Here is a 14,935-nt window from a genome sequence, read left to right as displayed (position 1 = left end):
TTTTTGAAAAATAATTTGCCGTCTAATCACTCACCGGCGCAACGGAAAACTACGCAACAACGCGGGAAGGGAGCCACGGCCAGTTCCGCTGTCTTTCCCAAAGCAAGCTCGCGTCGTGCCGGCCTCAACCTTGTTTTGACTGTTTCTTTTGGAATTTTTTATAGAAGAGTGACGGTAGTTGCTGCCAAACCCACTTTTGACACCTCTCTCTTTGGACATCTGTGCTGGGTTTTTCTATTTCATTGGTCTCTATCTGGAACCAGAAGGAATGTTGTGACTACTCTGTCTTTTGGGGTCGAATAGGCATGGCTTCCAGGTCCTCCAATAGGCCTGAGAGACAAGCGCATCATCATGTTCCTCATCCACCACATGGGTCTTCTTCTTCTTCTTCTTCTTCTTCTTCTTCTTTTTCTTCTTCTTCCTCGTCTGCTAGAAGTGGTCCGTCTCATGCTCAAACCCATCATAATCCGGGTCGGCCGAAGCCCACCGCCTCTTCCAGACGCTCTGTCACCCCCACTTCCCGTACTCACTCTTTTGACACCGATGAAGGTCTGTCTCTCTCTGTCTCTCTCTGTTTCTCTCTCTCTCTCTCTCTCTCTCTCTCTCTCTCTGTGTATACACGCATATGAACTGTGCACTTATCTTTGTATGTTCTGCTATACGTCAATAATGGGGTTTTTCAAATGTGAAGGATTAGCGTAAAGTAGTCTTTGAATTTCAAATGCTTCGGTTTATTTGTTATTTATATTGGGTTGTTTAGATTGTACGACTGCGTTAAGAGGTTTTTCCTTTTGGCTTTGTGGGGATGTGAGTTTCAAATATTCCTTTTACAATGTTTTCTTTTCCTGTACTTATGTGGCTGCTTGAAGATGTGGGGAAACTTGGGTATTGTTTGAAGCATTGAAGGGATAGAATGCTGAATTGGATGAGAGAATTTGAAGTCTCTTTGGGCAATTTTATGGCATCAGAGATACATGTAGAAACTTAAAGAGAGATTCCTATTGAAAAAGGTTTTGAATCAAACTTGTCAGTCTCATATTGGATCGAAGCACACGCAAAATATTAGTATAAATTCTCACATGACGTGATCATTGAGGAGTATTTGGCTCAACAGATATAAATAAAACCTATGATGAACAACACAGTTTGTCATTGGACATGAAATTTATGAATTTATTCATAAATAACAATATTAAATGAGTTCCTTCATTGTTACCCTGGGACATTGTGAAACGATATAAAACTAGTCCTGAGAAAAAAAAAAAAGAAAAAAAAAAAAAAGAAGTGTTAATAGCAAGTATTATAACTATGCTGACCATCCTGAATCCCTTTTGAAAGTGGTTTTTTTTCAACCAAGTGAGCTGAATATTGGATTTCTTCACAAAATGATTTCTTCTTTAAACATAACTTACAATGAATTTGATTAAAACCCATCAATTAACATTCATATACATAAAGAAGCAACATTGTTCATGAGCTACTTAATGTCCAAAATGAGGTTATAAGGAACTTTGTTTAGTATGACCATTCACAACCAGGGGTGTACAGGAATAGATTGATTATAAGGCAAAAACATCTATAGCTGCCTCTCTGTGCATAATATTGCTTCATTGAATGAAGTAAAAACCAGTGTCCTACATAATGTGATTACAAATTGCCAAAGCTGGATTGAAAGATATATTTATGAAGTTCTTGGATTTAATCCTTAGCACAGATCCTGGAAGGGTGAGAGTTGCTGTCAGACTTCGACCAAGAAATGCCGAAGATCTCCTTTCAGATGCTGATTTTTCTGATTGTGTTGAGTTACAACCAGAGGTGATTTATATGTACCACTCAAAGATTACACTGATGTTAAATCTCTCTCTCTCTCTCTCTCTCTCTCTCTCTCTCACACACACACACACACACATGTTTTATGTTTTGAACAAACTCTAGCCATCAGAACCTTTGGATTAATTGAATAGTTCTTTTTCTTTATGCCGGTTGCCTCCATGTAGCTGAAGCGGTTAAAGTTGAGAAAGAACAACTGGAGTTCTGAGTCTTATAGATTTGATGAACTTTTTACAGAAACTGCCTCTCAAAAGCGTGTTTACGAAGTGGTTGCAAAACCTGTAGTTGAGGTAAAGTGAAAACTACCGTTTAAGTCACAGTTTTAAGAACTATTTATTAACCATTCAGCTTTACAGGGAAGTCCTTGTGCTGAAGACAACTTGACAACATAGATTAGCAATTTAGAATATTGTAAATTTATTGCTTGGGGATTACCAGCTCTAAATTGCTTTATGAGTATGACACTGACAAATTTGAAATGCTCTTAGTGCGTGAGACTCTATGGATGCATGAATTTATGTGGCTTATAAATCTCCCCATCCGAAATTGGATGTGACACATTCCGTTGTCATCCATCAAAAATTCAGTGTCAATTTGAAAAAAGAAAAAAAAAAACTCAAAGCTTTAAGATTTTCAAGTTTCCAATTACCCTTAATCTAAATAAGCTTAAATGTCTAAAAGAAAGCAATCTAAATTAAAAAGGGAAATTTTGGACACCATAGCCAATTAGTGTTATTTTTTCAAAGTAAGAACTTTACAAATATATGATGTGCAACACATTAATTTTGGTAGCTAATAATTCTTTTTGACATTTGTGTCTCTTCAAAATGAGACAATTTGGGATGGAGGAGTAATCATTTTAATTGTTCAATTTGAAGCCTAAATTCACATCCCTATCTCCATTGTCAAAGAAGCAATTAATTTTGAAAAAAAAAATGGATGGAATGACACTTTAATTATTACAATTTAATGTTGATATACTTTTGCAGAGTGTATTGAATGGATATAATGGGACAGTGATGGCTTACGGTCAAACAGGTACTGGTAAAACTTATACAGTTGGAAGGCTGGGTAAAGATGACCCATCTGAGCGAGGTATTATGGTTAGAGCACTGGAAGGCATTATTGCCAATACATCTCCTGCTTCTGACAGTGTAGAAGTCTCCTATTTGCAGGTATTGAAGTGTTGCATTAAGACTTGCTTGTCTTGTGTTTCTGTGTGCACAGTATTTTTTTTTATTTAAAGTTGTCGAGGGTGAGCATCTTCTATAATGGCCTGTTTCCGTGTCTTTGAAGTTCTTAAACTTGCTTCGATCATTTTTAATAGGCATGCTTCAATGTATAGATTCTGCTCAATAATGTTTTAAAATACAACAAGAATGTTTTGAACTTTTGAAGATTCTGGAAGGTTATGGACAAACCTGGAAACATTAATGTGACGAACTTTTAACTGGATGAGGGCCTGAGGGGGTTTTGTATCACTTGTCTTTCTCAGAGTTTTTGGATCTTTGTAATCTTAGATCCTAGGTGGTCATTTTGTTTTCCCCTCTTGAGTCGCTCTGGTACGCTTCTTCCCATGTACTAGGGTCATGCCCTTTCTTGTCTTGAATGAATTTTATTACTTATTAAAAGTATGTGATGAATTGAATATACGTGGGGCTAATAAACTCACCTCTACTGTTGATTTTCCAATGTGGTTAAAAGTATGTGATGAATTGAATATATGGGGGGCTAATAAACTCACCTCTACTGTTGAATTTCCAATGTGGTTAAAAGTATGTGATGAATTGAATATATGGGGGGCTAATAAACTCACCTCTACTGTTGAATTTCCAATGTGGTATAGAGAAGATGGATTTAATGCAAGCCAGACATTGTAAGAACGGTTCTTTGGATTCAATTTAAGAAAATCACAATGGATAATAGGTTTTCAGGCTTGAAAGCTGGAAAGATTGTGAATGTACTATTTTCGTAGATGCATTTCATGATTCTCTTGCTGACTATGATGCTCACTTGTCACCAGACTGCATATGTTACAAAATAATTTTGGATGTTTACTGCTATGACAGCTGATCACTCCTTTGTTATTTCTTGTTGTTGTTCCAGTTGTATATGGAATCTATACAAGATTTGCTTGCTCCAGAAAAGACTAATATTCCTATTAATGAGGACCCAAAGACCGGTGAAGTGTCATTGCCTGGTGCTACAATAGTTAAAGTACAAGATCTCGATCATTTTCTACAGCTACTACAAGTTGGTGAGACAAACCGTCATGCAGCTAATACAAAGATGAATACCGAATCTTCTCGTAGTCATGCAATTCTCACTGTGAGTATTTTCCAGGGTTTCAGACCTTCTCAATCAATGGGCTAAAACTGTACAGAATGTTTTTGTTATGTTTTTTTCCCCTAAATAATGAGCATTTCAAACCTTTCCTTTTTATAGGTTTATATTCGAAGATCTGTCCATGAAAAAGTCAATGATGAGATTATTTCTCGAGAGAAGGGCAATAGAAGTGATTTATTTGATGGCAACAACGTACCTATAGTCCGAAAAAGCAAGTTGCTGATTGTGGATCTTGCCGGATCTGAAAGGATAGACAAATCTGGTTTGTCTTTGTTACTATACAGCTAAAATGATACCCTTTTGGTTGCATAGTATTCATCTAAAATGCTACCATTTTGGTTTCATATTACCCCTGAATTTTCTTTTTAATCAACTTTTAGGCTCAATAATCTCAACCTTAATTTGTTTTTGAGATGTTTCCACCTATTTTATCTTGTTTGTTTTCAGTATATTAGTTTTATTATTAAATATTGCTATTATTACTATTATTAATTTCTACTGGGATATTAGAACAACATTACCATGCGTGGACTTAGAATATTTTATAATTGTTGGGTTTTAAAATTATTTAGGGTTTTTTTTTTTTTTTTTTGTAAATAGTAAAATATGAAAAGTTTCACTTTTCATGATACTTATTATCCTCTAAGAATTTATATTTCATTTTCATGTTGCAGGAAGTGAAGGCCCTTTACTTGAAGAGGCTAAGTTTATTAATCTTTCTCTCAGTTCCCTTGGAAAATGTATAAATGCATTGGCTGAAAACAGCCCACACATACCTACTAGAGATTCTAAGCTGACAAGATTGCTTCGTGATTCATTTGGAGGTGATCCTTTTTACTCTCTGCTATTTTTCTCTAGTAAACTGATATCTTTGGAATATCACACCTTTCTTGTATCTTTTTGCATCTAATTATACGAAGAATTTCTAATTATCCTAAGCCTTTTTTTTTTTTTGTTATATCAATGGTACTGTCATTGGAATATCACACCAAAAATTCTGACACCAATCATTTATGAGTGAGTATTACACCAAGAATTAATTGACAAGCAGATGAGTTTTCTAGTTGGCTATGTTGATATAGCTTATATACAGAAAAGATACCATACTATAGGAGGCGCACTCAGTTGAGTCTAGTTCAAGAGTGAAGGGGAGTAAGGGCCCTCCTCACCTCCTACGAGTAGCCCGGTGGGAAAGACTTTTTGAATGGAGTAAAAGAACTTGGGATTGTCGATCTCTTTCTTAAAGATTAAGACGAGTCGATGGTGTGAAAACACTTCCTAATGTCAAATTCCAAAAACCAGCAAGAGGTTCCCCACTCTTCTTTGATTCGTGTGTATTCACATGACCAACCAATATGCCTCTTCTGTATCCTTTAGTCATTTTATAGGATGCCATTCAACAAAATATTATAGATTTCTGGCCTATGTGAAAATTAGTGAATCATAATTAGAGTGTTTGACATTGTGATTTTATAGACAAAAAGTGCCATTTTAAACCCAATCATAGAAAATGGATCGTTTGGGATTGTGTTTTTAAAAAATTGCAATTTGAAAATAAAGAAAATTTGCATTTTCAAATCGTAAGCAATTGTGTGCCTTTTGAAAATGCACAATTTTAAAGATTAAACTGCAATTTTAAAAGCCAAATTGGATTTTGCTAAACGCTTAACTGTGTTTTTAAAAATCACCTTTTCAAATTGTACTTTTTGAAATGGTAAATTCAAACAGACCTGTAGAGTTGTTGATCATATGCAAAAAGTAGGGAAAACACCCATTTTGGTCCCTGAAAAATACATGAAGTTTCAATTTGGTCTGTGAAACTTCAAAAGTTACAATCAAGGAAATTATACTTGAGCCAAGGTAAACCTTGTGCAGTTTGTGAGGGATTGTTTTCACATTGTTGTAGTGTTCTTGTTGTTTTATTTGCTTTCAATAAGAATATTTTTCGTTTATTTAAATTCAACATGGCTTTTATGAAATAGGCTCTGCGAGGACTTCACTTATAATAACAATCGGGCCATCTGCACGGCACCATGCAGAAACTGCTAGCACGATAATGTTTGGACAGCGGGTATGTTGGATAAAGAACTTTATAATTTACAAATTCTGGATTTTTCTTGTAAATCTATAGGCTATTTCATGTGGTCGATCATCTACTGACCTCTCTCTCTCTCTCTCTCTCTCTCCATTTTATTGTTGCTGTGATGTTTCAATCTTTTAATTATCTGAAACAGAATAACTATGACTCTGGATGTTATGATCTTATTACAAAAGCAGTCAATGCTCTGGGAATATTTTTATGGGACATCTTTCGTTGGACTGATTCTGCATTGTAATGGGTACCAAAAAAAAAAAAAAATTACTTAAAGTATGTGTTGAGTTTTCTTCATTTAATCATATACAACATTTATCTTCTGTTTCAAGTCTACATGGCTTGCATCAAATAATAATATTGGAAATAGTAATATTAACATTGACATATAATTAAAGTGAAGTATGCATTCTGCTGTGCCCTTCCTGGTCTTGTTTTAATTGTATAGCAAGTATTTTGTGATTAAATTGGGGGAGGAATCTAGTCCCCGCTTAAGTTTAATATCAGTAGAAGGGACACTTGGGAGACAGTTGAAAAACCGTCCCAGGGCCGCAGACCATGTATGGAAACAGATTAGAGAACAAAACCACTCGAAGTTGACTGCTATTTTGTCCTAGAGAATGCCCAATTCGCCAAGTCTTGGAGTCTTAAAAAATATAACTCATCAATTATAATGGTACTTGCATATCTCGCAGGCTAACAATTTGTTTCTTTTGTAGGCAATGAAAATAGTAAACATGGTAAAGCTCAAAGAAGAATTTGATTATGAAAGTTTATGTCGGAAGCTTGAGAATCAAGTAGATTATCTTACTGCAGAAGTTGAAAGGCAACAAAAGTTGAGAGATGATGACAAATACGAATTGGAAAAACGGCTCAGGGAGTGTCAAGATTCTTTTTCTGAAGCAAAAAAAGTTCTAGTCTCAAGGTCTGAGGTAGTTGTCTTTCCTGCAAGTATATTGCTGCAATTTGTTGGTTAGGTATCTTTTTTGCGCATTCAGTGAATCAAATGTCAATATTTTTTGTGAATTCAGTTAATCATATATGAGTCTTCAATGTCTAGAGATATGCTTACTTTCTCATTCTAATAATCTGACTTGTTTATAATTACATATAGTTATTAGTGCTTCACTGAAATGTTTATGTAGTAATTTCTTCTAATTATTATTTTCTCACTAATACTACATTCTTGCAGTTTTTGGAAAAGGAAAACACTCGTTTGGAATCGGATATGAAAAGCATCGTAAATGAATTAAACTATCGCAAAGATCTAACCAATATGATGCATGATAAAGTTGCACACCTGGAAACAAGTTTACAAAATAGCAAGGTACTGCCTTCTTTTTTCCAATTTCGAATTTAAGTTTGTTTGCCTAGTTTCTTTTTTTCCTCGACTATTTATCTGCTGAAATTCATCTTCAGTTTAACTAATTTCATATAGTGTAATATGTCTATTAATCAACTAAAATTGAACTTTGTTATATATTCTAGTTCACCTCCTATTGGATTATATTAAAAATGAGAGTTTCTCTTCTCATGGTTTTGAGTTCCACAGAGAACAACCCTACTTAAGTTTGTTATTAAGACTACAGGTTAGCGGTGGGGAATTAACAGATCACCTCATTAACAGTTTTAACCAAAAACATTACTGAATCAAGTGGATAAATGGCCTCGGTTTTCACATCTTTGATGAAAATTCTGCTCTATCCCTCATTCTTTTTGTTTGCTCGACTCTGACCTTTACATATCTAAAAGATATGAAACATTAGATAGAGTATTAACCACATAAGGGTTTCACCATAACAATGAATAAAATGGAGGCCTCCGGATGAGCGGCGATTACTCATGTGCCCACTTTGGATCATCTTAATTAAACGCGTATTTTCCCTGTCATGGTGGCACTCAACGAGTAGAGAAAACCAAAACCTAATAAAATATGGAAAACATTGCATACACTAAATGTGTCATCTCCTATATGGTGGTGTAGTTGTTTTCTCTTCTTTTTTTGGACTTCTTTTTCTCATGACTTACAGCAGCACTTTACACCTGTAGTCTGGTTAAAATTCTAAACATGCAGAATAAATGTTCCACTGATGGGACTGGCTTAGTTTTTAGCTGCAGTGTGGAAGTTCAACAAGATTTATAGGCTTGGTGATGTTCAGAATTCCATTTTCTGGATAAAGCTTCATACTTTCGTTATTATTTTGGGGATGCTATGTAAAATATAATTTAGCTATTTTGTTTACCATAAACATTTTTCATATACTTTAATTGTTTTCTTTACCAAAATTTCTGAACATATGGGCATGAGCATTTACACTGCTGTTTGATTGTTAGTAGCAACACCAACTTGAAAATTCTACATACCAGCAAGTACTGGCTGATACCACTCAGATGTATGAGAAGAAGATAGCAGAGTTGATTAAACAGATAGAAGACAAGCGTGCTTGCTCTGAAAGTGCTCAGGAACAATTAGATTTGATGAAGAAGCTCCTGAGTGAGCATCAAATGTCAATTCAGGTTAGTACTTTCTGGATAGAATACAAAAGAAATGGTTTATATGTTGTTGCCTGTTTTTTTGCTTTCCAGGCTTAACTATTTCTGTTTTGTTCTCACTGCGATTTTTCATTTTTGGAGAACTTCACATGTGGTTTATGCTTTTGTGTTACTTGTTTTACTCAATTTTAATTAAAGGTGTTGTTTTTTGATTTTCTTTGACACTCGTCTTCATGCCATATTGCATTGTATTATAAGACATTATAATTTTACCACAATTTTTAGTGACATGAATACAAATTCTAATGCTATTTTTTGTTGCTAGTAGGAACATCAAACAGAAAATTCTCGATATCAGAAGGTCCTTGCAGACACCACTCAGATGTATGAAAAGAAAGTAGCAGAACTAGTTGAGCAATTACAGGATAAGCATGCCCGTTTTGAAGGTGCAGAAGAACAATTAGACTTGGCAAAGAGGCTCCTAAGTGATCATCAAAACTCAATACAGGTTACCCTTTGTCTCTAAATAAAAAATTAGGCTATATGGAGTCTTATATATTTACTCCATATATGTTTGACTTTATGTTCAACTTTAGTTCCATAATTGTTCTTGTTATAATAAGAACTATGAAAACATTTTTCTTCTTGCTCCCACCCCCTCCTGGAACAGGTTTTTGATTGTCTTAAGTAATAATGATTTTGCAAACACCATGAATAATGTATAATGAAGGATTTCAAAAGCACAACTTGTTTTTCATGCATTTAAATGTCTTCCCCTCCCCCCCCCCCCCCCCCCACCCCCCCTCCAAAAAACAAAAAGTGGAGGGTATTGATGATTGTCTTAGGTTTTAATGATTTTTATTTTTTATAAACATTGTCTTTTTAAGAATATTTTCTGATCTCAGTTATTTTCCTGTACTTCATTAAAGTGCTTGTTGTGAGACTATATTTCATCGCTTTGCATGGAATGTCCTAACAAATACATGAGGTTTTGTAGAACCTTCTTTTTCAATATGTGAAGTGAAACTTACTTAACAACATTTAGTATTCAGTTGCTCCTTTTTTTGACACCTTCCAGCTGCATGGTTCACTTGTCTGTAATCACTTTGTTAAACTCTGTTATCATAACTCTCAAGGCTAACGGGTGATAGGACAATCAACCAATCAACCTGGATGTATTACTTGCTTTAAACTCTGTGACCATTAATTTTAATGGTCAGGGCATGACAGGAGATTTGATCAATTAAGAACTTGTGCACCTAACAGCACATGGTCGGCAATATAGATACCATGTCCACTCATGAAAGAGTGGATTAAATCTTCTCTTTGTTAAAGGTGTTTGGAGCAACCTTCATATTTCAGCATTGTAATGGTCGCTCCCTTTTACTTCTTATTGATAGATGCTATTTTTAACGTCTTATCTTATTCATTAATGTATCTTTAGTTATTTTTACTTCTTATTTTCCATCCTTCAGTGATGTAATTGATTAATGAGGCTATTTCAGTAAAACTAATGTGTCCATGCAGAAGATAACATATTGGGCACCACCATTCATGTCTTGATTTTACTTTGGGATAAACCCTATCGAGCCATCCTACAAGTGCCAAACACTAAAACCCTATGTCAGTGTCCCTTTTGCATCCAAGTGTTACTACAGTTATCTTGGAGAGGAAAACTCTTCCACAATGCGACTATCTTTCAGCTGTTACTAGCATTGATAATTCACACTTTTTGTGGCATTGTTCATCTGACTACAATGATCATCATTCTTATTATAGTTATTTGTTTCAAAATCCAGGGGCAGAAAGAGATTGATGAACGTGGGTTGAGGTTACAAGAAATGTATCAGCTACATGAAAATACTTTAAATGAACTACAATCATTGAAATCTGAAAATGAAGATCTACTAGAAGAGAAGGTAGGGTTGACATACCAAATCAGATGGGTTTGGTTTGAGTTCTCTTACCTGGTAACGCAGATTGACTTAATAAGTTTATCTGTATTCTAGTCATGTAACACATGTTTTAGTTGAAACTTAAAACATTACTAATCACTTTTATTTATTTGTAAAAAGGCAAAGCTAAATAAAGAACTTCACTCTGTGAGGAAAAGACTATTAGTAGAAGAGAAGCAGAGGAAGGGTATTGAAAATGAGCTGGTTAAACTAAATAGGGCTGTACCTGACAGTGAGAGTGATTTTGAGGTAAGTTGTTTCATGCATAAAAAAGAAAATTAAAAAAAAAAAAAAAAAAAAAAAAGTTTTTTTTATTAGTGTTTAGGTTCTCAAATCTGAATGTTTTACAGGACAAGAAATCTTATATGAAGGAAGACATAAGTAAACAATCTTCAGAAGTTGGGAGCCGAACAGGTTCATATAGGCCAAATCCATTAAGGGAGACTCTCTCTGGTCAGAGGGCAACAATTGCAAAGATATGTGAAGAAGGCAAGATTTTATCAGTAATAGAGCCAAATAAAGCTTGATTAATTCTTTTTACTTTTCTCCCCTTTTTGATTTCTCTGATATTATCACTTACAAGTTGTCTGACTTCACAAATTCAGTTGGGCTTCAAAAGATTTTACAATTATTGACATCTGAAGACTCCGGCATCCAAATTCATGCTGTGAAGGTGGTAGCCAATCTTGCTGCTGAAGGTGCACTTCATTTTGCCTATAATTTTTCATAAAGATGATATGATGCTGATCAATTTTTCTTCAAAGAATCTTGATTTCAGGCCTTTTTGTCCTTTTATCTTTCCCCGCATTAGGATATGAATTGTTACTTTTGTCGTGGCATTTTTTATGTCACAATATTTAATGGCTAATGGCAGAAAATTATAAGTTCCTTCTGTATCACATCTATTTTAGCATCACATATGGTAGATCAGCTCTTCTATGGAATACGTTTCTGCATTCAAATTGAAAAGCTATCCATGAATTTGTCATTGCTAGGTTTCTTTTCTCTCAGTGGAGAGTTGATAAACACGAGGATTGTTATCATGCGTAATGACTAATGTTTGCATATGCTTTCAGATATTAATCAGAAAAGGATTGTGGAGGAAGGAGGTTTAGATGCTTTGCTTATGCTGTTGCGATCATCAGAAAATACAACTATTCTTAGAGTGGCTTCCGGGGCAATTGCCAATTTGGCAATGAATGGTAATTTTGCAGCCTTCTCTATGTTTATTATTATGCATTATAAACTTTGCTTTAATATGTTGATAAAATAGCCTGGTTGTAAATAATACAAAACAATCTAAGTGTTTGGGCATTAGAGCATATTTGTAATTTTAATTTTCAATTTTTGTTTTTTGTTTTGTGTTTTTTTTTTTTTTCTTCTCCACGAGTGCATAATGTTACTAAATTGATTTTTGCAGACATCCTTTTAAGAAACTCCTCTGAGCATATAGAATTTCTTGCAATACACGTGCTGCAGTTATCAACCAATAATATGTTTGTTGCAAGATTATTTGTACAGAGCAGAATATTCCGTGTATTTTTCTTTCACTAGAAAGAATCCATTCGTTGGGTTTAGCAACTTGTCTATGCATATTACAATCCTAAAAGGTGCATGGTGTCCTTAATGCTTCCAATGGTTGTTATAGGTAACAACCTGGCCACTAAACTAGTATAAACTCTCATGTCTAAATCCATAGACAGCTATGCCTCTTCATGTTCTGCCATGCAGATACTCTGTAGAAGTTACAATTTATTAAATTGCTGAGGTTGTCAAAAGGCCTCCAAGAACCCAAAAAATTTGTGCAGGATCTCAATTTTGTGTCTTGTCTTCAGAAAAGACAAGAAGAAAAATTCTCTTGAAAGAAATACAGAAATCTGCTAATAAAAATTAAATTACTTATTGCCATCACAATAATGTAATCTTCCCTTTTCTTCTTCTTTTATTTATTTATTTATTATTATTTTTTTAATTTACTGGATTGCAATCAACTTTGTGCCAAGTAGCCACTTCGTTTTTAAGATGATGCTCCATGACCATCTCCTTCATCACCAATAGTATACTGTTACCGGTTTAAGATATATACCTGGAAATGATTGCATCTTCATTGTTCCCCAAATATTGTACCATAGAACACCATGGTCATCTGAGCTTCATCACTTATTTGCATTGATTCAATATTCTTTTAGATAACACTAAAATGATTTTGCTGATGACATCAGAAAAACTCAACATATCCTTTATAGATTTATCATCCTTCTTTATTTGAATGTTCTAGAGATGAATCAAGGCTTAATAATGGACAAAGGAGGCGTTCAGCTTCTAGCAAAGACAGCATCTAAAACAGACGATCCACAAACTCTACGAATGGTTGCTGGTGCACTTGCTAATTTATGTGGAAATGGTAAGCTGATGGTGATTTTGCAGCATTCAGTCAAAAAATCTAGTTTAGTAATTTGCTGTATGGATTTGTATAGTAACAAAGTCCTAAAAACTGAATTTATCTTCTTCCATCTTCAATTCCATTACTTATAAGCGTCAATACATATGGCTGGTCCACTTATCTTCCATCAAATAAATGAAATAACTTCTTACTGAGGGTTTAGAGAGCACCAAAGATCATACCTGGAAGGAAGATATACTTGTAATCTGATGCAGCTGTTCTTGTATTCTAACAGAAAAGCTACTCATGGTGCTGAAAGACGATGGAGGCATCAAGGCGCTCCTGGGAATGGTTAGATCTGAGAGCAGTGATGTCATTGCACAGGTTGCTAGAGGACTGGCTAACTTTGCAAAATGTGAATCCCGAGGAGTTATTCAAGGTTTGTAGATGTTTTATAGCATACAGGATGACACACCAGTCATCTTTACTTATCATGAATGTGAAGGACTTTACTTTTGCAGGGCATAGAATGGGTTGTTCGCTTCTAATTGATGATGGTGTGCTTACGTGGTTAATTGCCAACTCTAATACTACTTCGTCTTCAACCCGACGCCATATCGAGCTTGCTCTTTGCCATTTAGCACAAAACGGTAAGTGTCTGACTGCACTTTGACATTAGTTGATTTGAAATACTTAAGGACTGTAATTTAGAGGAAACTTAGAACCCCTTTACAGATACCATCTAAAAGGTACAGAGAAATAAAGACGTAACGATGTATATAACAAACTTGTATGATAAACTTGATCTTAGAATCAGAAAGTTATAAAATAAAAATACACAGCCTTTTCTTAAATCCCTGTTCACACACTCCTTGAAATGTGCTGGTTGAGTCTCCTTTATTTCAGATGCCCAATTACATGAATGTGAATTTCTTATCTGTCTCTTTGAGATCCTTTATGGTTAACACAGCATGACCTACTGAAATTTGCAGAGGACAACGCCAAAGACTTCATATCTGGTGGTGGGGTGAAAGTGCTTATACAAATATCAGAGGAGTCCAGTAGAGAAGATATCCGCAACTTAGCAAAGAAGATGCTTAGATTGAATCCATCACTTAAAGCTAAGATGAATGCGCCATAGTAGTCAAATGTACAGACTTCACAACCTTGCCATCTTTTTATGTTAGTTAGATTTGCTATATATATATATATATATATATATATATATATACACACACACAATCCACAACTGAGTTAAACTCAAACTGTAACTGGGTGTAATCCAGAATCCTATTCTCGGATTACTTTGTGCTTGCCACTTTTGATGGCTAATTTTTTGGAAATTGTAGTGAAATTTCTCTTCCGTGGTTTTTTCTCTAGGGCACTGGTATGATCTGATATGACCATTGCTCATGATATATAGACAGCAATGCTATTAGTTTTATCAGTTTCTTATATAATCAAAGCACAGATTTTCAAGTATAATTCCAGACGACTGGTGTAGATTCCACAGCCCATCTCGCTAGGTTGAAGAAAATCTCTAGGTTAGTTAGCTCTCAGCACAGCCCCAATGCAGACAAAGTCTTTCTCTAACCTAATTTATTAATTTTAAGCTCCGTTTGTTTTGGTGTAAAATATTTTATGAAAATATTTACAAAAAACATTTTGTTTATGGTAATGGCCATAGTGTAGAGTTTTCCCCGAGTTGCAATACTTGATCATAAAACAATTAATTAGTAATTTAATGCATCAAGTGAATCTGACCTAGGGCATGAGAAAAAAAATTATATTAATGGTATTTAATGATGTTTAAGTAACCACAAGGGTGGTAGTTGA

The 14,935-nt window shown here is 34.7% G+C and overlaps 1 protein-coding gene across 2 annotated transcripts; it reads left to right on the top strand.

Moving 5' to 3' along the window:
- On the top strand, positions 1–14,543 carry MRH2 (Armadillo/beta-catenin repeat family protein / kinesin motor family protein). 2 transcript variants are annotated; one of them, XM_059602763.2, is made up of 21 exons: positions 1–549; positions 1,715–1,815; positions 1,998–2,120; positions 2,820–3,005; positions 3,937–4,158; positions 4,276–4,438; positions 4,851–5,000; positions 6,159–6,247; positions 6,988–7,200; positions 7,461–7,595; positions 8,606–8,785; positions 9,090–9,269; positions 10,561–10,680; positions 10,837–10,965; positions 11,067–11,205; positions 11,322–11,414; positions 11,793–11,918; positions 12,995–13,120; positions 13,395–13,538; positions 13,621–13,749; positions 14,092–14,543. In XM_059602763.2, exons 1-21 carry the CDS (start codon positions 306–308, stop codon positions 14,238–14,240), a joined length of 3,141 nt encoding a protein of 1,046 aa, XP_059458746.2. In that variant the 5' UTR covers positions 1–305; the 3' UTR covers positions 14,241–14,543. The 2 variants fall into 2 exon arrangements, with proteins under 2 accessions (XP_059458746.2, XP_088373564.1); XM_088517438.1 differs by having other exon boundaries at positions 11,067–11,219; positions 11,300–11,414.
- The last annotated feature ends 392 nt before the right edge of the window (positions 14,544–14,935 follow it).

The sequence above is a fragment of the Corylus avellana genome, chromosome 6 (genome assembly GCF_965113065.1).
Source record: "Corylus avellana chromosome 6, dhCorAvel1.hap1.2, whole genome shotgun sequence".
In the NCBI taxonomy this organism is placed as follows: domain Eukaryota; kingdom Viridiplantae; phylum Streptophyta; class Magnoliopsida; order Fagales; family Betulaceae; genus Corylus; species Corylus avellana.
Note: the sequence above shows the minus strand (reverse complement) of the source record. Positions and strands in the feature narration are given on the sequence as shown.